The sequence below is a fragment of the Hippocampus bargibanti genome, linkage group LG02 (assembly GCF_051943395.1).
Source record: "Hippocampus bargibanti isolate YZ-2025 linkage group LG02, ASM5194339v1, whole genome shotgun sequence".
NCBI lineage: Eukaryota > Metazoa > Chordata > Actinopteri > Syngnathiformes > Syngnathidae > Hippocampus > Hippocampus bargibanti.
Window position 1 is genome coordinate 2,147,855 of NC_142735.1, and position 27,358 is coordinate 2,175,212.

At 40.1% G+C, this 27,358-nt stretch overlaps 3 protein-coding genes across 5 annotated transcripts; 1 reads left to right on the forward strand and 2 right to left on the reverse strand.

Annotated features, from left to right (window-relative positions):
- Positions 1-607: 607 nt before the first annotated feature.
- nsdhl (NAD(P) dependent 3-beta-hydroxysteroid dehydrogenase NSDHL) lies at positions 608-10,533 on the reverse strand. 2 transcript variants are annotated; one of them, XM_089020137.1, is made up of 8 exons: positions 9,840-10,533; positions 9,589-9,750; positions 7,581-7,727; positions 7,367-7,495; positions 6,099-6,241; positions 4,486-4,588; positions 2,463-2,798; positions 608-2,346 (listed from the first exon to the last, which is right to left on the reverse strand). In XM_089020137.1, the coding sequence occupies exons 1-7, from the start codon at positions 9,864-9,866 to the stop codon at positions 2,466-2,468; spliced, it is 1,044 nt and encodes a 347-aa protein (XP_088876263.1). In that variant the 5' UTR covers positions 9,867-10,533; the 3' UTR covers positions 608-2,346; positions 2,463-2,465. The 2 variants fall into 2 exon arrangements, with proteins under 2 accessions (XP_088876263.1, XP_088876255.1); XM_089020129.1 differs by having other exon boundaries at positions 608-2,798.
- Positions 10,534-10,718: 185 nt separating this feature from the next.
- cetn2 (centrin 2) lies at positions 10,719-17,797 on the forward strand. 2 transcript variants are annotated; one of them, XM_089020157.1, is made up of 6 exons: positions 10,719-10,945; positions 11,023-11,184; positions 12,672-12,800; positions 12,879-13,016; positions 15,408-15,500; positions 17,420-17,797. In XM_089020157.1, exons 1-5 carry the CDS (start codon positions 10,943-10,945, stop codon positions 15,495-15,497), a joined length of 522 nt encoding a protein of 173 aa, XP_088876283.1. In that variant the 5' UTR covers positions 10,719-10,942; the 3' UTR covers positions 15,498-15,500; positions 17,420-17,797. The 2 variants fall into 2 exon arrangements, with proteins under 2 accessions (XP_088876283.1, XP_088876275.1); XM_089020149.1 differs by having other exon boundaries at positions 10,721-10,945; positions 15,408-17,797.
- A 710-nt stretch (positions 17,798-18,507) lies between these two features.
- gcna (germ cell nuclear acidic peptidase) lies at positions 18,508-27,077 on the reverse strand. Its single transcript, XM_089020115.1, has 13 exons — positions 26,986-27,077; positions 26,604-26,701; positions 26,343-26,529; positions 26,191-26,260; positions 26,051-26,100; positions 24,502-24,568; positions 24,328-24,398; positions 23,826-24,248; positions 22,180-22,345; positions 21,696-21,840; positions 21,471-21,606; positions 20,021-20,225; positions 18,508-19,927 (listed from the first exon to the last, which is right to left on the reverse strand). Exons 2-13 carry the CDS (start codon positions 26,691-26,693, stop codon positions 19,681-19,683), a joined length of 1,857 nt encoding a protein of 618 aa, XP_088876241.1. The 5' UTR covers positions 26,694-26,701; positions 26,986-27,077; the 3' UTR covers positions 18,508-19,680.
- Positions 27,078-27,358: the final 281 nt, after the last annotated feature.

Below are 27,358 nucleotides of genomic sequence, written 5' to 3' on the forward strand. Positions count from 1 at the left end.
TTTTGGGTTCTTTGTCATTATTTGTGTCCTGTATATGTTGCTTTTATGGCAACATTTAATAATCTGACCTTCAAATTTCTATTCCCTCTCGTTCCCTCAGAACCTCATCCTCCCTCCACCTCTGTGTCCCCCCCCCCTCCCCATCTCAGCATGATGTGGGACAGGGCTTTCAGCTGCTCTGCATCCAAACTCTGGAACTCACTTCCTCCCAACATTTGTAACATCGATTCTCTTCCCACCTTCAAATCCCATCTCAAAACCCACCTATTTAAAATCGCATTTTCTGCGTAGCTCTTTCTCTTGTTTCTATTTATAATTGTATTTTATTTATTGTATTCTATTTGCGATTGTATTTTATTATAGTACCTATGCTCGTCTGTGACTATAAAGTATACTTGAGAGCTTTGAAAGGTGCTTAAAATGAAATTGTATTATCATGACGATGATGATGATTATTATTATTATCATCATTATTATTATCATTCTCATTATTAATACATTCGCAATAACACTGGTGGATTTGACAGTGTGTATTCTATTGGGCTGAACATTTTAATCAAAATTTGCTGAAATACTGTAAAATATTTAGTTAGACAGTCCGGTGATAGTATTGCAATAAGATTTTTCATTTATTCACTTTACAAAAAATAATCAGTATTACATTCATTTCATTGTGCTGAAGTAAGGTTCACTTTTACTCCTCGGGGAACAAACTCCAATCAGGACATTTGGTGCATGGCTGCAGGAATCTTTGTATCAGTGAAAATGGGCAATAAAAGGCAAGAAAATGTGTGTTGTGAAGAGCTTCAGATGAAATTGAAAACAGCTTTTAAAGGGGCCTTGTATTCCCAGACTTACATTTCTTTGTGGAATTTTGCTTTTGGGCAGCAGTCTTACTACAATGCCAAATAGGAAACACAATTCGGGTGCGCACTAGGGAACTGCGTGAGCACGCATGTTGAAATTTGTTATTTTATTGATATATTTTTTAGATGACTGTGTGCCCTAAGCCAGTCGTGATGTGCCCACCAATTGACACTTCCTGAAATAACACTTCCGAAATCTAACGAGATCCAACAATAAGAAGCATCAAACATTTGGCCTACAAAAGAGAATGGAAATACAATAATTTAGCATGAACGAATTATAAATTCATGAATTTGAATACAGATAATTCTCTTTCTAACATCAATATTTTACACTGATTTGCATTTTGTTCATAGGGATTAAAGTCCCCATCATGTTGTACAAACGTGTGTGAATGTGTGTGTTTCCCACGGGGCGAATCCCTCGCACACCTCGTCCCCACCATGTCGTCAAAACGTGTATATGTGTGGTTCCAACAGGGCAAATCCGTTGAACACATTATCGCCATGTCGCAAAAAACGTGTATGTATGGCTTGCAATGAGCTAATCCCTCACACACACACGTCGTCCCCATCATGTCGTAAAACGTGTGTGTGTGTATGTGTGTGGTTCCCGTGGGGATTTGAATCCCTTGCACACCTCGTCCCCACCATGTCGTAAAAACGTACGTGTACATGGTCCCCACGGGGTGAATCCTTCGCACACCTCGTCCCTACCATATAGTAAAAATGTGTATACGTGGTTCCCATGAGTCAATTCCCTCGCACACCTCATCCCTACCATGTAGTAAAAACGTGTATATATGTGTGTGTGTGTGTGTGTGTGTGTGTGTGTGTGTGGTTTTCACGGGACAAATCCCTTGAACACCTCGTCCCTACCATGTAGTAAAAATGTGTGTGTGTGTGTGTGTATGTGGTTCCCATGGGGCAAATCCCTCGCACAACTCATCCCCACCATGTCGTAAATACGTATATGTGTGTATGTTTCCCACAAGGCATAAGGCACACCTCGTCCCCACCATGTAGTAAAATTGTGTGTGTGTGTGTGTGTGTGTGTGTTCTCACGGGGCAAATCCCTCGCACAGCTCGTCCATACGATGTAGTAAAACGTGTGTGTGTGTGTGTGTGTGTGTGTGTGTGTGTGTGTGTGTGTGTGTGTGTGTGTGTGTGTGTGTGTGTGTGTGTGTGTGTGTGTGTGTGTGTGTGTGTGTGTGTGTGTGTGTGTGTGTGTGTGTGTGTGTGTGTGTGGTTCCCATGGGGCAAATCCCTCGCACAGCTCGTCCCCACCCTGTTGAAAAACGTGTGTGTGTGAGTGTGTGTGCGTGTGTTGCGTTTGTGTTTTGCAGTGAAACATGGAAACCTGTCAGGAAAGCAGCCCTTGACAACAGCAGTTTGAGTGACTTGGCTCTTTGGCTTGTCAAGCAAGGTATTGCATGCGTGTAGTCTGCTGCCACCTTCTGGTGCAAATGTTGCATGACAGCTGAAAAGGCACAAAAAAAAAAGGCTTTCTACCTCAAAAGATGGTTGGAAATGGAGTCCATTTGGATATGACCGTTCAGTCCAGATGCCTTAACTACTGTCGTTACAGATACTTGCCGATTATGCATTCTGTCTGAGGTGAGGATAGCTTTGGACGGTGCGTTTGATTCCCTCTTTGAGGTCAACCAGCGGCTTGTAGCCTATGTCCCGTTTGGCTCGCTCGCAGCTGTAATAGTGGTGGGTTCCGGCCAGGGCCACTCTCATCGGCGTAAAGGTAGGTTTGAAGGACGTCACGGGGCGCAGAATCAGAGAGAGAAGCCAAAGTAGAAGGGCCAGGCAGTACACGAGCATGTAGGGCAGGTGATAGCGCGGTGCGGCGTAACCCAGACCGACTAACACCTCTGACATGAAGTCCCAAAATGGAACTGGTTCATCGTTGGTGATATGATATGGCTGGTGAAAAAGAAAAATAGATTTGGATTCAGTGTGGCGGGCTAATGTAAACATAGTATAAAAACATAGTTTGTCAACCGCGACTGTGACGGGAGGCGAATGAATAGCGTGTTAGGGAGCTAAGTGGCTAATCCCTCCGCTAGTTTAAAAATAGAAGCCGAAATGATTGAATGCTTACAACACATCCTGATCACAAACTGCCAAACTCCACTCACGAAACTTTACATGCTAAGATTTTGATTTGGTTTTTTTTCGGAAGTAACTCAAAAAGATAGAAATCAGAATCAGAATCTTTATTGCCAAGTATGTAGAACACACAAGGAATTTGTTTCCGGTCGAAATACGCTGCACTAGTATCATAAGCAAAAAAATTGCAGAGGCTAACTAGCTAGCTAATAGAATGCTAGATAGCTAACAAGATAGCCAATATGTTTCCTGACTCAAATCGCTAGCTAGCTAGATTGCTAATAGCTACCTCTATAGCTAACTAGATAGTTAACATATAGCTAGCTAACATAGTTCCTGACTCAAATAGCTAGCTAGCGATATTGCTAATAGCTAGCTAGCGATATTGCTAATAGCTAGCTCTCTAGCTAGTTAATAGATAGCTAACTAACTAGATAACTAATACGTTTCCTGACTCAAATAGCTAGCTAGCTAATTGCTAATAGCTAGCTAGCTAACTAGATCGCTAATGTTTCCTGACTCAAATAGCTAACTAGCTATATTTCTAATAGATAGCTCTCCGGCTAATAGATAGCTCACTAGCTAGATAGCCATTCATTGGGGTGCACCTTATACACCTGAAAATATTTTTTCCCTGTATTCTGTTGTCCAACAGTGGATGCACAGGTTAAACGTACCTCCTGTCATCTAGTGAAAGAGCGCCTCATTGTACACATCCCTGATTTACAAGAACAAAGGCCTATTTGGAGAAAATCATTTTTCAATCCAGGTGAAATTGGATAAGGCCCCAACTCCAACTCAGGTAGCATCTCCCAAAACATTGTACAGTGATACCTCGGTTTATAAACCCCTTGGCTTACGAACATTTTGGTTTACGAAGGTTAAATTTATGAAAATGTTACCTTGGCATACAAACTTTACCTTGGCATACAAACTTTACCTTTACCAGTGAGAGTTTCAACTTTGATAGGTCAAAGGCAGAGTGTAGACTGCAAGGTTAAAATATCCCATCAATCAGGCTCCACAAACAACACACACACTTGATATAAAAAGCTATCAACCCAGCTAAACAGAACACAATTGATGAGGAACTAGATACAATTATGACAGAGAAAGCACCTAAAAGGGATCATTCCTCAAGATGGTGAAAGAAGAAGGCTACGTTCCTCATCAAGTGTTTAATGCTGATGAAACCGGCCATCACAAAGGTCAATAAAATGACTTTATTATATAGTACACTTTATTTCTTTAATTATAATACCATAGCACATTTATTATACATAAGATAAGGTATATTTTGTGTCGTTTTAAGGCTTAGAAATTTATGTATTATGGGGACCTGGGAACGGACGGATTATTCTCATTTTAATGGTTTCCTATGGGAAATTAATTTTTGAGATACTCTGTCTGGGAACCAATTAAATTCATAAGCCAAGGTATCACTGTATTCGGCAATCACTAGTATGCATGTTTTCAGATTTTTTTTCCCCCCTCAACTGACCTTGCCGCATATGGGAGAGTCAGGCCTCAAATGCTCAGCAGCCAGGATATGGCCGTGTACAACGTTCTCCACAAAGGTGAAATCCACTAGGTTAGTGCCATCCCTGGTAAAAACATACATATACAATTTTTTACAAAGACAAAATGCAAAAGTGATCTTTAGTTGGGGGGGGGAGGTTTTTTCCTCATCATATTCAAAGCCTTTGGTCGCAACAATAAAAGTCACTGGATCGAAATGCCCAGGCTGTATCAATGGTCGTCATGGTAACAAAGGCGAATCGGCATATGGAGGCGAAGTGAAAAAGATAATTTTAGCAAAAAAAACAGCACGTTTGACATGTGATATCATTCTTGATCTTTGGGGTAACTTGATGAAAAAAAATTTCAGTCGTGTTAATACGACACAGGGGATTGGTGTTAAAGTATAAAAAAAAAACATATCTACTTTCAATATACAGTGACACCTCGGCTCATGAACTTAATTGGTTCCCAGAAAGTGTGTGTAAGGCCAAAAGTTCATCTTCCAAACATTTATTTCCCATAAGAAACCATTAAAAATGAGAATAATCCGTTCCTTAGCCACACGTAGCAATGGTCGACTTCGCATACTAGTACTGGGACCCTTTTGTACTTTAACTCTTCAATTAAGAATCGAGGTAACTATCTATTAGCTATCTAGCTAGCTATCAATTACCTACCTATTAGCTATCTAGCTAGCTTTCCATCTGAGTTACTTCCGGATTGAGTGAACGCTGGCGCGTGTGGCTGCCGCTTCTCACCCACAGAAAAACTTATCCTGTGACTGTAAAGTGACCTTGAGAGTTTTGAAAGGTGCTTATGAATGAAATGTATTATTATTATTATTATTATTATTATTATTATTATAAGTCACACAAACGCACACCTCATTCATGTTTTTGATGTTCTTCTTCTGCTCAACCATAATTTTCTTTTGTGTCCTCGTCGGCTTAACACTAGCCTGTGGTGGGGTCTTTTTCGGTCCCATAATAGCAAAAGTACTCCACTCCATAACAAACCACGTCTGCACTCAAAGAAAGGTGACGAAAACTAGTCCGCCTGCCACTGTGACGCTGTTCGACCGCGTGGTTTGGTGTTCATCCGCCGAAAACTAGTCTGCCAAACACCGTGACGCCGTGTGGTTTGGTTCGTCTGCCGAAAACTAGTTCGTCACCCAAGACTATATGCTCACGAATTTAATGTTCACGAGGCGAAAAGTTCGTGAGCTAAAGCAACGGTCTCAGGCAATAGAAGAGGTTGAAAAACCTCTGTTAATTTGGATTACTGAAAAGCAGCTAGCAGGGGACAGTGTGAGTGAGGGTATTATCCCCAAGAAAGCACGGTAACTTCACGCAACTACATCAACGACCATCACAAAGGTAAATAAAACAACTTTGTTGTACAGTACAGTTTATTTCTTTAATTACAATACAATAGCACATGTATTATATATAAAATAAGGTCGATCTTGTGTAGTTTTAAGGCTTATTTAGTAGAAATGTATGTTTTATGGGGACCTGGGAACGGGTAGTTCTCATTTTAATGGTTTCTTATGGGAAATAAATGTTTGGAAGACAAACTTTTCGCTAGACTCACCCAATGATGAACTTCATCTTGCCCTTGCGAGCTGTATCAACCAGGATCGGGACCAGCTGCGGGTCCCGAGGCCCGAAGATGCCATGGGGACGGATGGCAACAGTGAGGAAGCCCTTCTTCTTGTCACAAGCCTCCAGGACCAACTTGAACACACAAACATGTAAATCCACAATGCCAGAAAATAAGCATAGCTGTGACATTTTGGACACTGAAGGCAATTGCTCAAAGATGGCGCTATTTTTAAGTAGTGTTCAAAGTTATTTTTTTGGGGGGTTTTTACAGGGTGACCCAAAATGATGCGGACTTATGAAAATTTCTATTGTGGCTTTGATTAAAAAGTTATTTATTTCAAATTACAACCACACATTATTCAGTACAGTGATACCTTGGCTTACGAACTTAATTGGTTCCCAGACAGAGTGAGTAAGGCAAAAAGTGTGTATCCCAAAAATTAATTTCCCATAGGAAACCATTAAAATAAGAATAATCCGTTCCCATGTCCCCATAAAACATAATTTTCTAATTTTCTAAGCCTCAAAACTACACATAATATATCTTATTTTCTGTATAATAAATGTGCTATGGTATTATAATTAAAGAAATAAACTGTACTGCATAATAAAGTCTTTTTATTTACCTTTGTGATGGTCATTATGGCTTGATGGAATGGAATGGCCGGTTTCATCTGCATTAAACACTTGATGAGGAACGTAGTCTTCTTCTTTCACCATCTTGAGGTATGATCCCTTGTAGGTGCTTTCTCTGCGATAATTTTAACTTGTTCCTCATCAATTGTGTTCCGTTTCGCTGGGTTGATAGCTTTTTGCATCACGTGTACAGGTGGCTTGTGCGGGTTATTTGTGGACCCTGATTGATGGGAGATTTTAACCTTGCAGTTTACACTCTGCCTTTGAACTACCAAAGTTGAAACGAGTCCAAATTTCACTGTTTTGTATCCATTTTGTCACTCTCTGTCGTCTGCCTGTCTCTTTAATGTATAAACCACCTCCCCTCACTGCTGCGTTCTTGACCAATCACGTGGCTTTAACCGAAGACTGGGGGCAGGGAATAGAGGACCAAAACAGTCCGTTGCCATTTTCTTCTGAGGAGAACGGGCTTGTTCGCGAACGACACATCACTCATTGTGGCAGCTCCGTGTGTATCCCGAAAAATAGTTCGTATCTCAAGGTAAAATGTTCATAAATTTAACTTTCGTGAACCGAAAAGTTCGTAAGCCAAGGGCTTTGTAAACCGAGGTATCACTGTACCTTCTCTTGCTTGATCTTGGTCTCAGTGTAGTAGTCAATTGGCTTCTTGGCGTAGGGTAAATCTTCTTTTCCATTCTTAATGTCAGAGCCCTCAAACACCACACTGGCACTACTCGTCAGCACCAATTTCTGACATCATTATCATTAAAAAAGAAAGCTGTCAGCGAAGTCTTAAACATACAAAACCGATGACCTCTCATCCCACGTATCTCACCTTTACTCCAAGTTCAGTGCAGGCCTGAATGACAGTGTTCGTACCCTGAATGTTGACCCTCTCAAACAGCTCCTTGTTGTCACTAGCAGGTGATGGAGAGGCACAGTGGAACACGAGAGACACACCTGTCAGTGCTGGTAGCAGCGCCTGAAGGAAATTGGCAAAAATGGTATTTGGGGGATTTGTTGGTTTTTGGACACACTGCAATCTTAAAGGACAACCGACACCATTTTTTTTTGTTTCCTAACTGACATCAGAAAAGCGTGACATAGCATCTAAAATACCCAAAACACGCAGGCTGATATTTTTAGTCAAATGCAAAACACCAATAAAAATGACTTAAAGTGTCCCAAAACTGCCACAAAATGAGCTCGGAATTGGTGAGATTCAGAAAGTCCCGCCCCCTTGTTCGTGATGTCATGCCAGGATACTCCTTCACAAACTGCCTTGCTCCAGAATCAAAACGATGGCTTTAGAGAGTTCAAATTTGGAGAAGATGCTTTCTTGTTACTCATCCAGTTATGAATATGATTCAAATAGTTCTGAAGAGGAAAGCGTAAATGTTTGCAATCGATTAAAGAAGTCCTTCAGTATCAATTCGAGCCATCTGGACTCCAATGTAGCCCCAAGAAAATGCACAAGATGGAGCACAAGCTTCGTTGGAAATGGGCTGATTTGTCCGCTGGGAATTTGTGGAAACTTCATCTGTACTGTATGTCATGCATATTAGCATATTTGACAATAAAGCTGACTTTGACTTAGACCTTCTTTATGCGTGTTGCCGCAATTGGCTGCAACACCCAACGATTCACCATCGTGTCATTTATGTAGTTTTCCTTCTAATTTCGCGATCAACGCGGTGTTTTCAGATGAAAAAAAAAAGTACCCAAAATGCATTGTTTGTTACTTTCTCGGTCACGGGCATTCCCTCCGTGACGTCACTTAGGGAATCGTCTTCAACTCGAAAACAAGACTTCATGAATATTCAGTGCGAGCCTTAAAACGTAAAATATAGCCACATGCGGTGGAATCTTTGTAAAATGCACTCAGTAGAAGTCATTTGAAGGGATTTTACAAATTATGGACGCACTTGTCGGTGCGTGTCGGTTGTCCTTTAAATATGAATGGGATTCATTAATTTTAAAAAAAGTTACACAAAGATTGGAAGATACAAATTAAGTCTCACGAATTGGTCGATTTTTTTTTTAATTCTATTTTATTTTTTTGCCGCTTTCATTTTTCACCATTTTGTACCAATATAATTTTTCCTGATTTGGAAAGTGACCTAATTACAAATAGCCTCAATTGCTGTCAAATTCAATTTATCCACAGCAAAAAAAAAAAAAAAAAAGCCACAATGCTCAACATAGTCTTTTATTGAGAATTTGTTTAGCCTCCTCAATGTATTGCTCTTTTCAATTTTCATTTTTACAATGTATTGAGTAAACTACATTACTTTGTTTTTAATTTGGCAGCCTACCTTTTGGATGCACTAATTTTTGCCTTTAAGTGTTTATCGGTTTGAAATGAGTAGGAATTTTGTGTTGCCAAAGGACTCTTTATAGTTTTTCAGAAACTCCCGCAATGTAAGGTACTGCTACTCCTCTCCTTTTAGTATCTTCAGAATTTTTTGTTTCATCCCCTATTCTTTCCTTTTGACATTTGTTAAAAGACCACTGAGGGTAACCACAGTTGATATATCTGTGCATTGATATATAACACACACACACACACACACACACACACACACACACACACACACACACACACACACACACACACACACACACACACACACACACACACACACACACACGTGTTTTTTTTCTCTCGGTAAGGTCGTTAGTAAGGTCACAGTCTCGCAGGTGTCAAATGACGTCAAACATCACGTTTAGTCTACGAGTAGCTTTACATGCACAACGATTGATCTTGATTCAGTATTGATTAGGTTTGAAGTGTTATCCCCGAGGAATCCAATGCAAACTGTTGCACAGGTTGGAGCCCTCACCTCCAAATCGCAGAGGTCTCCCTGATAGAAAGTGACGCCGGGCATCTCAAAGTTCTGAACGATGTCAAAAACTGACACGCTATAGCCACGGTCCACGAGCTTCTCCACCAGGTACCTGCCCAGGAAACCCGAGCCTCCGATTACGGCACAGCGTTTATTAATCTGAAAGACACAAGGCGAGATCTGTTCAGCGTTTAATATCAATAGTGGAAAAACGTTTTTATGAGAGAAATAAATGGTATTGAACTCACCGGTCGAACTCGCGTGGCCATTGTCATTTCAAAGAAACCCGAAAAGTGTCGTTATGTGGTATTGGATTTTAAAACACCACAGAATGAACGAGTGACGATTTGTATCAAAAAGCGTTTGGACAAGTAACGTGTCCAATTACCTGACCGACTAAATCAGCTGAGTAGATTCTTAGCATGCATTGGGCAGCGGCAGAACAGCGGTGTATATGAGCCAATCACGTCGAGGCTACGTAAAAGAACACCACAATACGGGCCAATCAGATACGTCGAAGACCCTAGGTTGAACCACCCGCCACAAATTAGATGCCATTCATTTAGAAAATGCTTGTTAATTTGAATACAACTCGCAAATTTTCGTAATTAGTCGTAAACGTGACGTTATTTTAAATCAATAAACACAAACACAGCGTTTATTGCTATGCTATGCTTATATTGAGCCAAACACCAGCTAAACTCACAGCAACAAATGACGGAATATTTGGTAAAGAAAATGAATGTAAACATTGACAGAAAATTGGGAGTTCAAATGGTTGTTTATCTACACGTGCCCTAAGATAGGCAGGCAAACAGTTCAATTTGTACCCTGGCTACTATATGAAGACACCCTCCTCAGGATAAGATATACAGGAAATCGATGAATATTCTATGTGAAATCGATAGGATTCTCACGTTTTATTTTTAAAGGTTTTCCGGTATTCGTTTCCCCCTGTCCAATCGAATCACTTCTTTTAATCTTGTGATCTCAAACAGCCAATCATATTTTCCTGCTACTGGTGCGTTTGATTGTTATACAAAAAGCGCCCGATTTACTGTCTAATTATATTTAGTGACTCGTGCGCGTTATTTTGGCATTCGGGGTTAGGGAAGCAAACGTTCCCATCGCCAAACAGTCGCTCCACAGATTAATGTGGGAATGTTAACATCGCGGCCCGTTTATTTTCCAGTTCGTTTCTATTTATATGTTGTAAAATGTTTGGGGTGTGATTGATGTTTCTAGCCAAGAGGAAATACAACATATATTCATCTGCACACGGATTGTCCGGAGCCTGTATAATAACAATTGGATAATAACAGATTTGCTTGGCCTGTCAAATACATAATAGATGGTGAGTTAGAATAAATACTATTATGATGCTTAACGCGACCGTGTTGTTGTTTTTCATTTTGATTGTGTTGCCACCAGGCGTGTGCGAAGAGACCGTCGTTGCAGGGGCCGGTGCCTCCCCCTCGCAAGAAGACGAACCCAAAACCCGAGCTGACTGAGGAGCAAAAGCAGGAGATCAGGGAGGCCTTCGAGCTCTTTGACACCGATGGCGCTGGATACATTGATGTTAAGGAACTCAAGGTAAAGAAAACCGCTATCAGCTGCCTGAGGGAAGAAACGTGCTGAAAAATAAAAGTTGATATACTGTATAGAGTGATACCTCCGCTCACGAACTTAATTGGTTCCCAGAAAGTGTGTGTAAGGCGAAAAGTTCATCTGCCAAACATTTATTTCCCATAAGAAACCATTAAAAATGAGAATAATCTGTTCCCATGTCCCCATAAAACATTTTTTTCCCTAAATAATCCTTAAAACTATACAGACTATACCTTATTTTATGTATAATAAATACTATTGGATTGTAATTAAAGAAAAAATGCACTGCATAATAGTCATTTTATTTACCTTTGTGATGGTCGTTGATGTAGTTGCCTCCTGGTGATATCCGAGTGAAGTTGCCGTGCTTTCTCAGTGATAATACCCTCACTCACACTGTCCCCTGCTAGCTGCTTTTCGTTCACCCAAATCAACAGAAGTTTTTACGTACTCGTACTGGGACGCTAAGTCACACAAACGCACACCTCGTTCGTGTTTTTGGATGATCTCCATCTTCTGCTCAACCATAATTTTCTTTTGTGTCCTCGTCGGCTTAACACTAGAATGTCGTGGGGTCTTTTTTGTGTCACATAATAGCAAAAGTACCCCACTCGATAACAAACCACATCTGCACTCAAAGAAAGAGGGTGTTGGAAAACTAGTCCGCCAGCCACCATGACGGTGTGTGGTTTGGTTCGTCCGCCGAAAACTAGTTCGTTAGCCAAGACTACAGGTAACATCCGACTTACGACCGACTCGAGTTATGACCACCCGTATTTATGACCACCCGTACTTACGACCACGACCTCCAGACCCTAATTTTTAAAATGTAAAATAGGGTCTCTAGTCAACATTTTGAATCTATTTCAACTTACAACCATTTTGACTTACATCCATTTGGTCGGAATGGAAGTCAGTCGTGAGTCGGATGTTACGTGTATATGCTCGCGAATTTAATGTTTGTGAGGCAAAAAGTCCGTGAGCTAAAGCGTTCGTAAGCCGAGGTATCACTGTATTCCATTCAAACACCAGAGATACATCTATTTCTGGTTTAAACTACAGTAAAGTCTCGTTATATCGATATTCAAGGGAGTCCGAAAAAATATCGATATAACCGGGACTATCGATATATCCGACCCTGTTTGCATGTAATTTTCTCCGTGCGTGCATAGAAATAGTATCGATATAACCGGGACTATCGATATATCCGATATAACGAGACTTTACTGTATTAATAGTACAATTGTAGTTGACATGTTGTAATACAACAGCAACAATTTAATGTTATTCTCCCCCAAAAAAGGCAATCATGTAAATTGCGGCCCCAGCTGCCCACATCAGTAGTTTAGTAAATAACCCCCCCCCCCCAGACAATATTTGTGTCATCAATCTGGTGGCATTTATTTATTAAATGTGTATATTTTTAAATGAAATGGATTATCATTATTATTTTATTCCGTTCACACTGTAAGGTTGCCATGAGAGCTCTGGGTTTTGAACCCAAAAAAGAAGAAATCAAGAAGATGATTGGTGAAGTGGACAAGGATGGCACGGGGAAGATCTCCTTCAGTGATTTCCTCGGTGTGATGACACAGAAGATGGTGAATACACGGCAAATTTCCACAAATGTTTCACCTTATCTTATCTTATCTTAACAACTGCTCTTTCTATCACCAAAGGCAGAGAAGGATTCTAAAGAGGAGATACTGAAAGCATTCCGACTGTTTGACGATGACGAGACCGGGAGGATCTCCTTCAAAAATCTCAAGAGAGTCGCAAAGGAGCTCGGCGAAAACCTCACTGATGAAGAGCTGCAGGTAGGTAAAATTCTACGTTTCCAGTGAATTAAGATGGAGGAAGTTAAGGTGGGAAATTTTGGAAGCAATAATCATTTTGTTGGGGGGGTCATAAGACATCCATACAAAGCAACAAAAGGGAGTTCCATTGCGACCGATTTGCAACTCGTCTTTAGTAAAAACAACAGAGTTAAAGGACAACCGATGTCACTTTTTTGTTTTTTTAACTGACACCAGAAAAACGTTTGATAGCATCTAAAATACCCAAAATACGCAGTATGATATTTTTAGTCAAATGCAAAACACCAATAAAAATGACTTAAAGTGTGCTGAAATTGCAAAAAATCAAAACCGGAAGTGGCCAGTTTCAGAAGGTCTCGCCCCCTTGTTCGTGGTGTAACGCCAAGACGTCTTGCCTTGCTCAAGAATCAAAACAATGGCTTCTTGTTACTCATCCAGTTATGAATATGATTCAAATAGTTCTGAAGAGGAAAGCATACATGTTTGCAATCGATTAAAGAATTTATTACTGCCTTTTTGAGGCAACATTAGGGGAAAATCTCTCACCCAAAAAAAAGAGGCACAAAATGGCGACCTCCTGTGGCCACCTCCGTTTCCACAGGCTGATAAATTCCTTATATGGCGCTTGGACGCAATCTTCCGGCGGCTTTTGGGTGCAACACGAGGTTCCCAGACCAAACAGGTACAGCAAAATACATTGACGTGATGGAAAGACCGCTACAATGCGTCTTTTTTACGGTAAAGGGCGGTCCTTTAGTGACGTCACATACGGACTCGTCACCAACTCAAAAACAAGACTTCCTGAATATTCAGCGCGAGTCTTAAAACGTAAAATATAGCTATATGCGGTGGAATCTTTGTAAAATACGTTCAGTAGAAGTCATTTGAAGCCATTTTACAAATTATGGACACAACTTGTCCGGAGACGTCGGTTGTCCTTTAAATATGAGAGAACTTGTTCTGAAATTAACACTGAAAAAATTACAAAGGTGCATTGAAAATGTCAAATGAAAAACAAGAGCCACCCCATGCACATGTCACACAACATGCAATTAAAAAAAAATTCTAGCTTCTGAACGTAAGAAATAATAATAATAACAACAATACATTTCATTTATAAAAAAGTGTAGTTTCTTACCATGTGAAAGCATTGCTGATGGTTAGTACGAGAAGGCATTGTGATGAATATCTTCACTTAAATTACAATGATACCTTGGCTTACAAACGTAATTGGTTCCCAGACAGAGTGTGTAAGGCGAAAAGTGTGTATGCCAACAATTAATTTCCCATAGGAAACCAATAAAATGAGAATAATCCGTTCCCGGGTCCCCATAAAACATAATTTTCTACCTTCTAATTTTCTAAGCCTTAAAACTAGACAAAATGTACCTTGTTTTCTGTATAATAAATGTGATATGGTATTATAATTGAAGAAATAAACGTTACTGTATAATAAGGTAGTTTTATTCACCTTTGTGATGGTCGTTGATGGCTTGATGGAATGGAGTGGCCGGTTTCCTCAGCATTAAACACTTGATGAGGAACGTAACCTTCTTCTTTCACCATCTTGAGGAATGATCCCTTGTAGGTGCTTTCTCTGTGATAATTTTATCTAGTTCCTCATCAATCGTGTTCTGCTTAGCTGGGTTGATAGCTTTTTGCATCAAGTGTACAGATGTCTTGTGCAGGTTATTTGTGGACCATGATTGATTGATAGACTCTGCCTTTGAACTTTCAAAGTTGAAACTCTCTCACTGTCGTCTGCCTGTCTCTTGCCTGTTTAACCACCTCGCCTCACTGCTGCGTTCTTGACCAATCACGTGGCTTTAACCGATGACTGGGGGCGGGGAATAGAGGACAAAAAAAATGTTGGCAGCCATTTTATTTTTGGGAGAATGGCTTCACTCTCTGTCTGTAACCCCCCCCCCCCCCCTCACTGCTGCATTCTTGACCAATCACGTGGCTTTAACAGACGACTGGGGGCGGGGAACAGAGGACCAAAACAAGCCGGATGCCATTTTCTGGTAAAGAGAACGGGCTCGTTCGCGATAGACACATCACTCATTGTGGCAGCTCTGTGTGTATCCCGAAAAATAGTTCGTATGCCAAGGTAAAATGTTCATAAATTTAACGTTCGTAAACCGAAAAGTTCGTAAGCCAAGGGCTTTGTAAACCGAGGTATCACTGTATATATATATATATGGAAAAAGTTAGAAAATTCCTCATTCATTTGGGGTGCGCTGCATACACCGGAAAATACGGTAATCATGGATTTCTGCTGGCAACAAAATACGTCCCAAATGGGCATTTATTGAGTTGATAATTGTTGGATGCTCTCATTTGAATATCTTAATGCTCGACTAATACATATTTCCATTGTTTTATATGAAGGAAATGATTGAAGAGGCGGACAGAGATGGCGATGGAGAAGTGAACCAGCAAGAGTTTCTAAGGATTATGAAAAAAACCTGCTTGTACTGATTGGTAATGTATGTTTTTACATCGAAAGCTACCAATAGATTTAATCTTCTCTTAAAATGTCCCATTTTGTCGCATTGCATTCGTTCAAAAGATTGGAGATGAATTGCCATTCATGACCTAGATCAGGGGTGTCAAAGTCATTTTTTGCCGCGGGCCACATTGTAGTTATGGTTTCCTCTCGAGGGCCGTTATGAATTTGGGGAACCCATTAGAATGTTTAAATCCCTTCAAATATTATATATAGAGCACACAGCAAATTAATGAATAACTCCTTTTCAAATCTGAAGTTAAGAATAATGACTTTTTGTGGTTGACATCCAAAAATATGAAATTTTGGCTCAGATTTTAGCAATCATCATGGAATTTAACAAGTTTGAATTGCTTTCGCGGGCCGAAAAAAATGATGTGGCGGGCCGGATTTGGCCCGCGGGCCTGGACTTTGACACCTGTGACCTAGATGCTCATGTTCAGAATGCTGCATAATTCGGCAAAGAAAGGGGAAAAATGTGCCTGTTTGAATAAAGTTTACACAGATTGTTCCAACAGTTTAGGATACAGTGAAACCTCGGTTTACCAACCCCTTGGCTTACAAACTTTTCGGTTTACGAACGCTAAATTTATGACATTTTTACTCTGGCATACGAACTATTTTTCGGGATACACACATACGGAGCTGCCACAATGAGTGATGTGTCATTTGCGAATGAGCCCGTTCTCCAAACAAGAAAATGGCAGCTGACTTGTTTTGGTCCTCTATTCCCCGCCCCCAGTCGTCGGTTAAAACCACGTCATTGGTCAAGAACGCAGCAGTGAGAGGAGGTTGTTTAAACATTAAAGAGACAGGCAGACGACAGAGAGAGAGTTAAGAATGGATAGAAAACAGTGAAATTTGGACTCATTTCAACTTTGATGGTTCAAATGCAGAGTGTAGACTGCAAGGTTAAAATTCCCATCAATCAGGCTCAACAAATAACCTGCACGAGCCATCTGTACACTTGATGCAAAAAGCTATCAACCTAGCTAAACAGAACACAATCGATGAGGAACTAGGTAAAATGACCGCCTACAAAGCACCTACAAGGGATCATTCCTCAAGATGGTGAAAGAAGAAGGCTACGTCAAGTTTTTAATGCTGATGAAACCGGCCACTCCATTCCATCAAGCCATCAACGACCATCACAAAGGTGAATAAAACGACTTTATTACACAGTACAGTTTATTTCTTGAAATATAATACCATAGCACATTTGTTACACAAAAAATGAGGTATATTTTGTGTAGTTTTAATGCTTAGAAAATTCAAAAGTAGAAAAATTATGTTTTATGGGGACCTGGGAACGGATTATTCTCATTTTAATGGTTTCCTATGGGAAATTAATATTTGGGATACACACTTTTCGCCTTACACACTGTCTGGGAACCAATTAAGGTGGTAAGCCAAGGTATCACTGTACTTACATTGTCTGTTCTTGAACGATTGTCAGTCACTCTGAACAGTTTATTTAACCTAAAATGGGATTATTGTATACAAATGCTCCCCAATTTATGAACAAGATATGTTCCGAATGGTCGTTCGTAAGGTGAATTTGTTCGTAAGTTGCTTCAGTGCTATATTTTGTATGGAATGTATGTTTAAGGCTTATATAAGTATGTTAAAGGTTTATATAAATATGTTTAAGGCTTGTATAAGTAAACTGTATTAGTTTGTACTGAAAAATAAACATTTAATAAAATATATGCTCTACAAAGTTATGTCTATGTGCAACTGGAGAAAATACTACATATGTCACTACAAAAAATGTTCGTATGTACTGTTATTTATAACTTAAATGTTCATAAGTAGGGGATCATCTGTATTAAATTTCCACTTTATTTTATAAACTCAAAATGACATGAAAATGCTTACTTGACTGCCATTCCAGTAATCCCTCGTTTTTCACGGTTAATGGCGACCTGGAACGCCCGCGATGGACAAAAATGGTGCTGTCAGTGGGTGACGTCAGTGCTGGGAACCAATCAAGCTACAGACATGTACAAAACCTCTCAGTCATTCAGCTTTTTTTAAATGTACTGAATGTTTTTTTTTCCTGAAAAAAAAATGCGATACATCAGGGGATGTAATAATAAAACCGTGAAGTAGTGAGGGATTACTGTATAGCAAAACAGTATGTATGCTCTTTTGTTTCTAGTTTTGCTGTGGTCTGTATTTTTCAATGTTCCTGTATTGTAGAGTGAATTAAAAAAAATCCAAGAATACTAGTATTTATGGTACAGATAAAATAAATATATTTAAAGGAAAACCGACGCCTCCGGACAAGTTGTGTCTATAATTTGTAAAATCACTTCAAATGACTTCTACTGAGCGTATTTTACAAAGATTCCACCGCATATAGCTATATTTTATCTTTTAAGACTTGCGCTGAGTATTCAGGAAGTCTTGTTTTCGAGTTGGTGACGATTCCTGACGTGACGTCACGTCAGGAACGCCCCTGACTCTCTTCTGTCATCAGGAAAAAAAAAGTTATTTCCCCAAATGATATGGGTCTGGAGTTATATGAGCTTGAAATGAGGGTGGCTGTTCAAAATACAATGCAATACTTTTATATAGCACTTTAACAACAGCTGAAGCTGAAACAAAGCGCTAACATAGAAAAAAAGGGAAATGGTGTCCCCCTTGTGGAAAAGAAAAAACCATTGTCAGCCTCCCAACTTATTTGGCTATCTAGCTAGCTATCGTTTAGCTATCTAGCTGGCTAGGTAGCTTTCTATTAGTGACTGTATCCTGTGACTGTAAAGTGACCTTGAGAGTTTTGAAAGGTGCTTATAAATGAAATGTATTATTATTATTACTGTATCTATTAGCTAGCTAGCTAGCGAGCTTTCTATCTGAGTTACTTCCGGGTTGAATGAACGCTGGCGCGTGTGGCCGCCGCTACTCACCCACAGAAAAGCTTATCCTGTGACTGTGAAGTGACCTTAAGAGTTTTGAAAGGCACATGTATTATTATTATTAATCGGCACCCAAGCATTAAAAGACAATGGCAGTGAATGAGTTCATCAGTCTATGATTAAAGATAATTTTAGGCCAGCGGAGAAGGCCTTGCAGGCCCTGACGGCCCACCACTGAAATGCAATTACAGTGATACCTTGGCTTACGAACTTTTCGGTTTACGAACGTTAAATTGTAGGGTTACAGACAGAGAGAGGCAGAGAGAGAGTGAGGCCGTTAAACATTGAAGAGACAGGCAGACGACAGAGAGAGAGAATGAGAAAATTGACAGAAAACAGTGAAATTTGGACTCTTTCAACTTTGATAGTTCAAAGGCAGAGTGTAGACTGCAAGGTTAAAATATCCCATCAATCAGGATACACAAATAACCCGCACAAGCCATTTGTACATTTGATGCAAAAAGCTATCAACCCAGCTAAACAGAACACAATTGATGAGGAACAAGGTAAAATTATCGCAGAGAAAGCACCTACAAGGGATCATTCCTCAAGATGGTGAAAGAAGAAGGCTACGTTTCTCATCAAGTGTTTAATCCTGATGAAACCGGCCACTCCATTCCATCAAGCCATCAACGACCATCACAAACGTAAATAAAATGACTTTATTATGCAGTACAGTTTATTTCTTTAATTATAACACCATAGCACATTTATTATACATTAAAAAAAAGTATATTTTGAGTAGTTTTAAGGCTTAGAAAATTAGAAAGTAGAAAAGTATGTTTTTTGGGGAGCTGGGAACGGATTATTCTCATTTTAATAGTTTCCTATGGGAAATTAATTTTTGGGATACACACTTTTCGCCTTACACACTCTGTCTGGGAACCAATTAAGTTCGTAGGCCAAGATATCACTGTATGTCGTATGTCCGATGACCTGTTGCTTCTTGTTACCCATTAAATGCACTTTTTTTCATTTGATTTTTAAACAAATAATCCAAACTTTATTTACGCTTTAAAATGGACAATTTTATAACCTAATTAAAACTCTGGACACGACGACTTCTTCAACCGTCATCTGTGTTTCAAACATCACAACCTCATTGCCACAAACCTACAATATCACATTTTAAACATATAAACATTTCAAGAGTGATAGCCGCTCCCTCCTTATCGGGTCATCGGTGACATTGAGCAGGCGTTGTTTGCCGTTCTGCGACTGTGATCCACTTACCTCACAGCTCTGAACTGTTCATGTCACTCAGTTTATTTTTCGAGGCAAAGTCGGCGCTGAGTTTCTGCATCACGTCCCGATGGCTTTGCTCCGTCAACTCCCGGCGTACGCGGCCGTAATGCTCCTTCACAAAATTAGCGAACGGCGTCGGGGGACGAGGCTTGGATGGCGTTAGCAGGACGAGTTTGCCAGTACAGAACGCACAGACAAACTTTTGGGTGTCCAAAGACTTGGAATGGCGACCAATCCTACAGACAAAAGCAGAATTATTCACCGTGAAAAAAAAAAAGTCATTTTTATGTAAAAACGGCAAGTACGTCACGTCACGTCACGTCACATACGTATTCTGACACTTGGTGCACTTGTACTGGAATTTAAACTTGATGTCGTAGCTGTGGCAGCGAGTGACAATCGGCAGTTCAGGGTGCACCCAGGTTGACTTCCGGGCGTACATCTTCCATAAGCTTCCGTGTCCATCACGCACGGCGTTGATCAGCCAGGTCGCAGCGTGGCACATCTCATGGATTAGTGTGTCTCGGAGGCGATCTGGGTGAGTAGGATCTTTTTAATGGACATATTTTGGCGCAGTACATACGCTCCCCAACTTATGAACATTCGAGTTACGAAAAACGGTACATACGAACATTTTTATGTTGAAAAATGTTCAGAGAGAGATGCTGTAAGTTAGATTTTGTATTGTGCGCCTTTTTCCAGCCATGCTCGCTTATGATTGGCTGCGTAGAGGATGTGGGCGGGGAGGAAATCCCTCTTCCCAGTTGACGCTCCAGTAGGATGTGATGCATAACAAAAGGTAATGGCTGCTGGCACGTAATTCAGTAATTTGGTGCCAGTCGGTGTGAATTCATTTCACGACTGTTAGAGCGTCTGTGTTTTATACTTCCTCGTTCAGTGTTTGACGTAAACATACATTCCATACAAAATATAGCACTGAATCAACTTACGACCAAATTCACCTTACGAACGACCGCATCTTGTTTGCAAGGTGGGGAACGTCTGTACTCATTCTCCCTCCACCTTTCTACCCACTGCCCATCTCAGCACAATGGGGTACAAAGCTTTCAGTCACTCTGCGCCCAAACTCTGCAACTCACTTCCAACAAACAACCAAAATATTGACGCTCTTCCCACATTCAAATCCCATCTCAAAACTCACCTATTTAAAATTTACATTATTGTACCCAGTTCAAGTTGATCTCTTTTATTACAGGTACCATCCGATTTACGACCGACTCAACTTACAACCACGACCGCCTAACCCTATATTGAAAATGTTCTAAGCCTGGCACCACAACGCGCTAGCAGCCCGACACGCGTACAGCAATTTTGGCCAGCCAGCATCTCACTCTCACACAGCAATCAACCGCGTGACTACACTCAGTAGCTATAGAGATACCGCCTCGTCTAAAAATTGATAATATAAAATTATAAAAATGACACTAAAAGGTATAAAAAATTTATATGAACTGTAAACAGTTTGGTATATAATAGTATTCAATAGAAAAAGTTGCTTAAAAACAACAGATTGACATTGTGGACTATCCTGTAGTATAACCCTTACGTCTGCCATTTTGAATGGATTTTGACTTACGACCATTTGACTTACGACCGGTTGGTCGGAACGATACCCGTTCACAAGTTGGATGGTACCTGTATTTATACTATCAATGTTTTTATTGTTCTTGTGTTTGATTGTAAAGTGTCCTCGAGTATTTTGAAAGGTGCCTATGAATAAAATTTATTATTTTTATTCATATTATTAATTATTATTACCTGCAGAATCACAGACTTTTTCAGACAGTTCGATGCGAGCGTAACGTTTCCCTCCACCTCGCTCCTGTCCAGTGACACAGTAGCCTGCCGTTTTGCGCATCTTTTTGTTCCAAATCAGAGGCATATCATTGGGCAGCTACAAATGGCAGACAAGAAAAAAAAAAACATGAATCAGTCCATAAGTTTAGTAAACGTATGCTCATAATAAAGATGGCAACTCATTACCTTCCCGTCAAACACGCTGCTGTTGTACATACGATACAGTTTGCTCGTAAGTTCTTCCTTTTTTTGCTTAAAATGGCAGCAGTAGATGGAGACAGGATTTGATAGCGACTCCAAGAAGCAACCTGGGGTTTTGCACAAGGCTAGTCTGATGGAAAGACACAAATTGATGAAAAGGTTTCTTCAGTCGTCATCTATACGTCTTCATTCATTCCTCATCCGAAAGGTTTCGTCAGCGAACTAAAGTTGTGCTGGTATTCCATAATGGACAGAGGTGGCGGTGCCAGACCTCTGCTTTGATAGGTCCCTACTTTAAGGTTGGGGGGCGGGGGGCAGTGGACTACTCCCTGTCTGATTATGTTCTTTGACTGGCACTGATTGCCCCATTTGCTCTGGTATCACCTCATCAGCATGGCAGCCTATGTAGTAACGATCTAGACAAAAATGTAAAGAAACGCAGTGGAAGTGGAAAGTGATATGTACCTACCTGGTGGTGAGACCGTGTCTGGGCTCGGTGTGGCTTATCGTTGGCTTCAGGTTGGTGATTTTCCCAGGAGTCTTTGGATCCACATTTTTTTCACCCAATGAGGAAGACCTGGGTTTAGCTGGACCCATTATGGGAGGAACTAATACGGGAGGGGCTATACTGACTCCTGCGTTCAAAAAAAGAAACTGAATTTAACTAAAACGTCAAGTCCGTCAGCATACAAACGAGTCTGTTTGTAGCCAATAACCAATAACAATGGTCGTTGCTCATACCTACGTATGTATACAGACGCTCCCGAACGAACGTAAGTAGGGGAACGTCTGTATGTCGTCGTACTACAGTAGGTGTGAATTTCTTTTACAACTTAGAGCGCCTGTTTTTTATACTTCCCTGTTCAGTGTTTGACTGAAACATACATTTCAAACTAAATATAGCACTGAAGCAACTTACGAACAAATTCAACTTACGAACGGCCGCTCGGAATGTATATCGTTCGTAAGGTGGGGAGTGTCTGTTATTTTGATAACAAATACAAACATGGAGCCTCCTTCACATGGATAATTCATTCAGTTTTGTTTTTCGCTAACCCCAGACGCTCCCCAACTTATGAACAAGATAAATTCCGAACAGTCGTTCGTAAGGTGAATTTGTTCGTAAGTTGCTTCAGTGTTATATTTTGTAAGGAATGTATGTTTAAAGGACAACCGACATCACTTTTTTGTTTCATAACTGACATCAGAAAAACGTTTTATAGCATCTAAAATACCCAAAACACGCAGTATGATTTTTTTAGTCAAATGCAAAACACCAATAAAAATGACGTAAAGTGTCCAAAATCTACAAAAAAATTAACCCGGAAGTGGCCAGTTTCAGAAGGTCCCGCCCCCTTGTTCGTGACGTCACCCCAAGACGTCTTGCCTTGCTGGAGAATCAAAACAATGGCTTCAGATTCGGAGAATATTCTTTCTTGTTACTCATCCAGTTATGAATATGATTCAAATAGTTCTGAAGAGGAAAGCATACATGTTTGCAATCGATGAAGGAAGTTATTCCGTGCCATTTTGAGGCAATAGGGGAGGAAATGTAGCACTAAAAAAAGAGGCAGAAAATGTCGACAAAGCTCCGTGTAAGGAATTAATCAGCCCGTTTCCACAGGCTGAATTCCCGTTTCCTTACACGGAGCTTTGTCGCCCTCATCTGCCTGTTTTTGGTGCAACACGATGTTTTCAGACCAAACAAATACAGCAAAATGCATTGACGTGATGGAAGGATGGCAAACATTTATGCTTTCCTCTTCAGAACTATTTGAATCATATTCATAACTGGATGAGTAACAAGAATCTGAACTCTCTGAAGCCATTGTTTTGTGTCTGGAGTATCCTGGGGTGATGTCACAAACAAGGGGGCGGGACCTTCTGAAACTCGCCATTTCCTGGGTCATTTTGAAGCAGTTTTGGGACACTTTAAGTCATTTTTATTGGTGTTTTGCATTTGACTAAAAATATCAGCATGCGTGTTTTGGGTATTTTAAACGCTATAAAACGTTTTTCTGATGTCAGTTAGGAAACAAAAAAATGGTGTCGCTTGTCCTTTAAAACCAAAAAAGGGGGGAGGGGGAAATCATGCTTTTTTTTTTTTGTTGTTACCTGTTGGGGTCTTGAAAGTAGAGTCAGTGAGTATATTCTTCTTTTTAAGCCTCTCCAGTAAGGATGTGAACTCTTCTTCCGAACCACTTGACTCATCCAGATTGGAAGGAGCCGTAGGTGTACGCATGGGAGAACGTAGAGCTATTGAAGTATGCCGGTGGGATGGTTGAGGAGCAGTAAGGGAGAAGACAGGAGGCAAAAACAGTGATGATGGGCTGTCCTTTTGGTTAGAAAGCAATGTGTTGTTTTCATTTGATTTTGCCAAACAATTTGGCCTTTTGCGGTGACTTCTCCAACTTCTCTTGATAACGTTATCCGCCTCATCTTCACTATCACTGATGAACACATGAGAAGCAAACCGAGATGGTGGCAGTGGTGTCTTGAAGATATTTTGAGGGGTTGGAGTATCAGTCTTTTTACGCCCTGGATGTGAAATAAAGAGGTAAAAATTACAATGGTATTGTTTTACAATTTAGGTCAATTCTGATGACATTGATCATACCTTTAGAGGATGATTTAGACTGAATGAAGTCATCGTCTGATGAGTCATCGTCCACGATGAAATGGTGAATGCTTTTGGGATAAAAACAGATTAAAAAAAAAAAGACATAAATTAAAGACATTTTCAGAAATGGGAAAATGTCCTGCAAATGTGGATGTCAAATGAAATAGTCACCTGTCCTCACTTTCACTCGCTGATACTTTCCTGGGCTTTGCAACAGGAGTTTTCACGTGTTGCAAGACTTTAATACACACAGAAAAATGAACATTATGTCGGTTTTAAACTTTTATTTTTGGTACAAAATGCCAATTTTTATTTCAGCAGTTGCTTTTTTTTTTTTTTTTGATAGGAAAGGGGAAAATGGCTGGATGTTTTAGTGGACTACCAATAATGAAATAGTACAGTGATACCTCTGCTTACGAACACTTTAGCTCACGAACTGTTCGCCTTACGGACGTTAAATTAGCGAGAATATAACCATGGCATACGAACTAGTTTTCGGCGGACGAACCAAACCACACAGCGCCACGGTGGCCGGCGGACTAGTTTTCCACACCCACTTCCATTGAGTGCAGACATGGTTTGTTATCAAGTGGAGTATTTTTGCTATTATGGGACCGAAAACGACTCCACCACAGGCTAGTGTTAAGCCGAAGAGGACACAAAACAAAATTACGGTCGAGCAGAAGAAGGAGATCATCAAAAAACACGAACGAGGTGTGCATTTGTGTGACTTAAAATACTACTACTAATAATAATAATACATTTCATTTATAAGCGCTTTTAAAAACTCTCAAGGTCACTTTACAGTCACAGGATATTCTTTTTCTGCGGGCGAGCAGCGGCAGCCACACGCCAGCGTTCACTCAATACGGAAGTAACTCAGATGGAAAGCTAGCTAGATAGCTAATATAATTAATAGGTAATAGATAGCTAGCGAGCTAGCTAGATAGCTAATAGATGGTTATCTAGATAGCTAGCCATCCAGCTAGATTCTTAATTAAACATAAAAGTAGAAATGTGCAGTCTTGAAATGGATCTTTCAAAGGGTCCCAGTACCATTATGCTAAGTCGACCATTGCTACGTGTGGCTAATGGTGTTTGTGTGTTGCCTAAGCAACGGCCTCAGGCAATAGAAGAGGTTGAAAAACTTCGGTTGATTTGGATTAATGAAAAGCAGCTAGCAGGGGACAGTGTGAGTGAGGGTATTATTGCCGAGAAAGACGGCAACTTCACTCGGATATTATCAAGAGGCATCTACATCAACGACCATCACAAAGGTAAATAAAATGACTTCATTATACAGTACAGTTTATTTCTTTAATTACAATCAAATAGCACATTTATTATACATAAAATAAGGTATAGTTGTGTAGTTTTAAGGCTTATTTGGTAGGAAATTATGTTTTATGGGGACCTGGGAACGGATTATCCTCATTTTAATGGTTTCTTATGGGAAATAAATGTTTGGCAGATGAACGTTTTGCCTTACACACACTTTCTGGGAACCAATTAAGTTCGTAAACTGAGGTATCACTGTATATAGTAACATTGGTTTACAATAATATACAGTAATGTACATATTTTAGGACTGAATGCATCACATTTTAAAATCAGTGAGATTTAGCACCTGGAATTTCGAGGTGTAGGGTCTTTAACATTGTGTAAAAAATTACGAATCACTGCACAAATGAATGTACTGTAGCAGAAAAAGGCAACTCACATTTTTCAAAACTGTCACTATCATCATCATCCGAGCTCACTGTAAGAACGCTTGGATTATAAATACAACATATTAGAAGTGTTTTGGTGACGTCACATGCAACTGCTAAGAAAAAGCAAATTGAAAAGATTGTATCTTACCGGTTTATCTTTGCAGAACTCAATGGTTGCCGAGGCTTGGATTTCGTTCTTGGAATGCTCCAATTCAGAACTAATTCGTGAAAAGAATATTCATTGAACCAGGATCGCGTTAAAACAGGTCAAACACAAGTGCAATGTTTCATCTCACTCACACTGATCAAATTTGCCATCATCGGAGTCAGTCAAAACTGTGTTTTTGTATGTATTGGCGTCGAAGTGCCGGTTCTCTTTGTCTTCGTCCTCTGAAAGGGAACTGGGAGTGGGAGGCGACACTGATCGATCCGCGAAATGATCCCCACTTGTACCAACGTGACGTTGCTTTCCAATCGCGTGAATCAGCTACAAAATGAATGAAGTGCGGGCGGAAAATTAAGAACATTACCATCCATCAAATTTGAATACAAACCGCTAACCTTTTTTTCTGCCACGTCTAAGCCATCGTCCCCAGTCCATCCCATCTTTTTGGAAACGCGTTCAAATAACTTGAAAGTATCATCGTTCATAATTTCATCTATAAAAAAAGGACGAGGTAGCAACAGTTATTTAATATCCCAGCTGCGTTTATTTTTCAAAAGGCACGAGGCATGTCGGTTAGAAAGAAAAATAAAACAACTCGAACAGGGTAATTCGGTCCATTCTCGCGTTACATTAGAGATATTTAGCCACGTTTGGTTCTTTTTCGTAGTTTAGCAAGTTAGCGCAGCAAATTAGCATGAATTTTGAAAGGCGCTTATAAATGAAATGTATGATTATTATTTAATTTGGTATTATTTATGTTATCGTTTTGAGCCTTACCTAAACGTAAGCTTCGAGGAAAAATACGTTTGTTTTTCTTCGGTGGCTTTAAAGAGCACAACAGGATCGTAAATCGGCGTCTGTAAATTTGAATTTCGTGGAGCAGCCTTCTTACCAGAAGAACCAATGAGAGTGCGTTATTTTGCAGTGAACATCCAATCACAGAACAGAGCCAACAAGTACTTTGGGGTACGTCTCAATGCGGATATATCAGAAGAACATTTTTTTCCGTTAGTGAAGCATAAATGAAACAGTGCCCAAGAAAGCGGTTAACGCTTTTTATTTCATACCTGTCAAACTGACAGACACCGTGACATTACTAACCGCTCAATTTTTCCTAACTGATAAAAAACACACACGTGTTTAATATTTC

Coding starts and splice junctions, on each gene's coding strand:
- nsdhl (XM_089020137.1), bottom strand. CDS start 9,866: ATGACAATGGCCACGCGAGTTCGACCG. Junction 9,751..9,839: donor TGGCCACGCGAGTTCGACCG/GTGAGTTCAATA, acceptor TGTGTCTTTCAG/ATTAATAAACGCTGTGCCGT. Junction 7,728..9,588: donor GAGACCTCTGCGATTTGGAG/GTGAGGGCTCCA, acceptor AATTTCCTTCAG/GCGCTGCTACCAGCACTGAC.
- cetn2 (XM_089020157.1), top strand. Junction 12,801..12,878: donor GTGTGATGACACAGAAGATG/GTGAATACACGG, acceptor CTATCACCAAAG/GCAGAGAAGGATTCTAAAGA. Junction 13,017..15,407: donor TCACTGATGAAGAGCTGCAG/GTAGGTAAAATT, acceptor TTTTATATGAAG/GAAATGATTGAAGAGGCGGA.
- gcna (XM_089020115.1), bottom strand. CDS start 26,693: ATGAACGATGATACTTTCAAGTTATTTGAACGCGTTTCCAAAAAGATG. Junction 24,569..26,050: donor TAGTGACAGTTTTGAAAAAT/GTGAGTTGCCTT, acceptor TGTGTATTAAAG/TCTTGCAACACGTGAAAACT. Junction 24,399..24,501: donor GCGAGTGAAAGTGAGGACAG/GTGACTATTTCA, acceptor TTATCCCAAAAG/CATTCACCATTTCATCGTGG.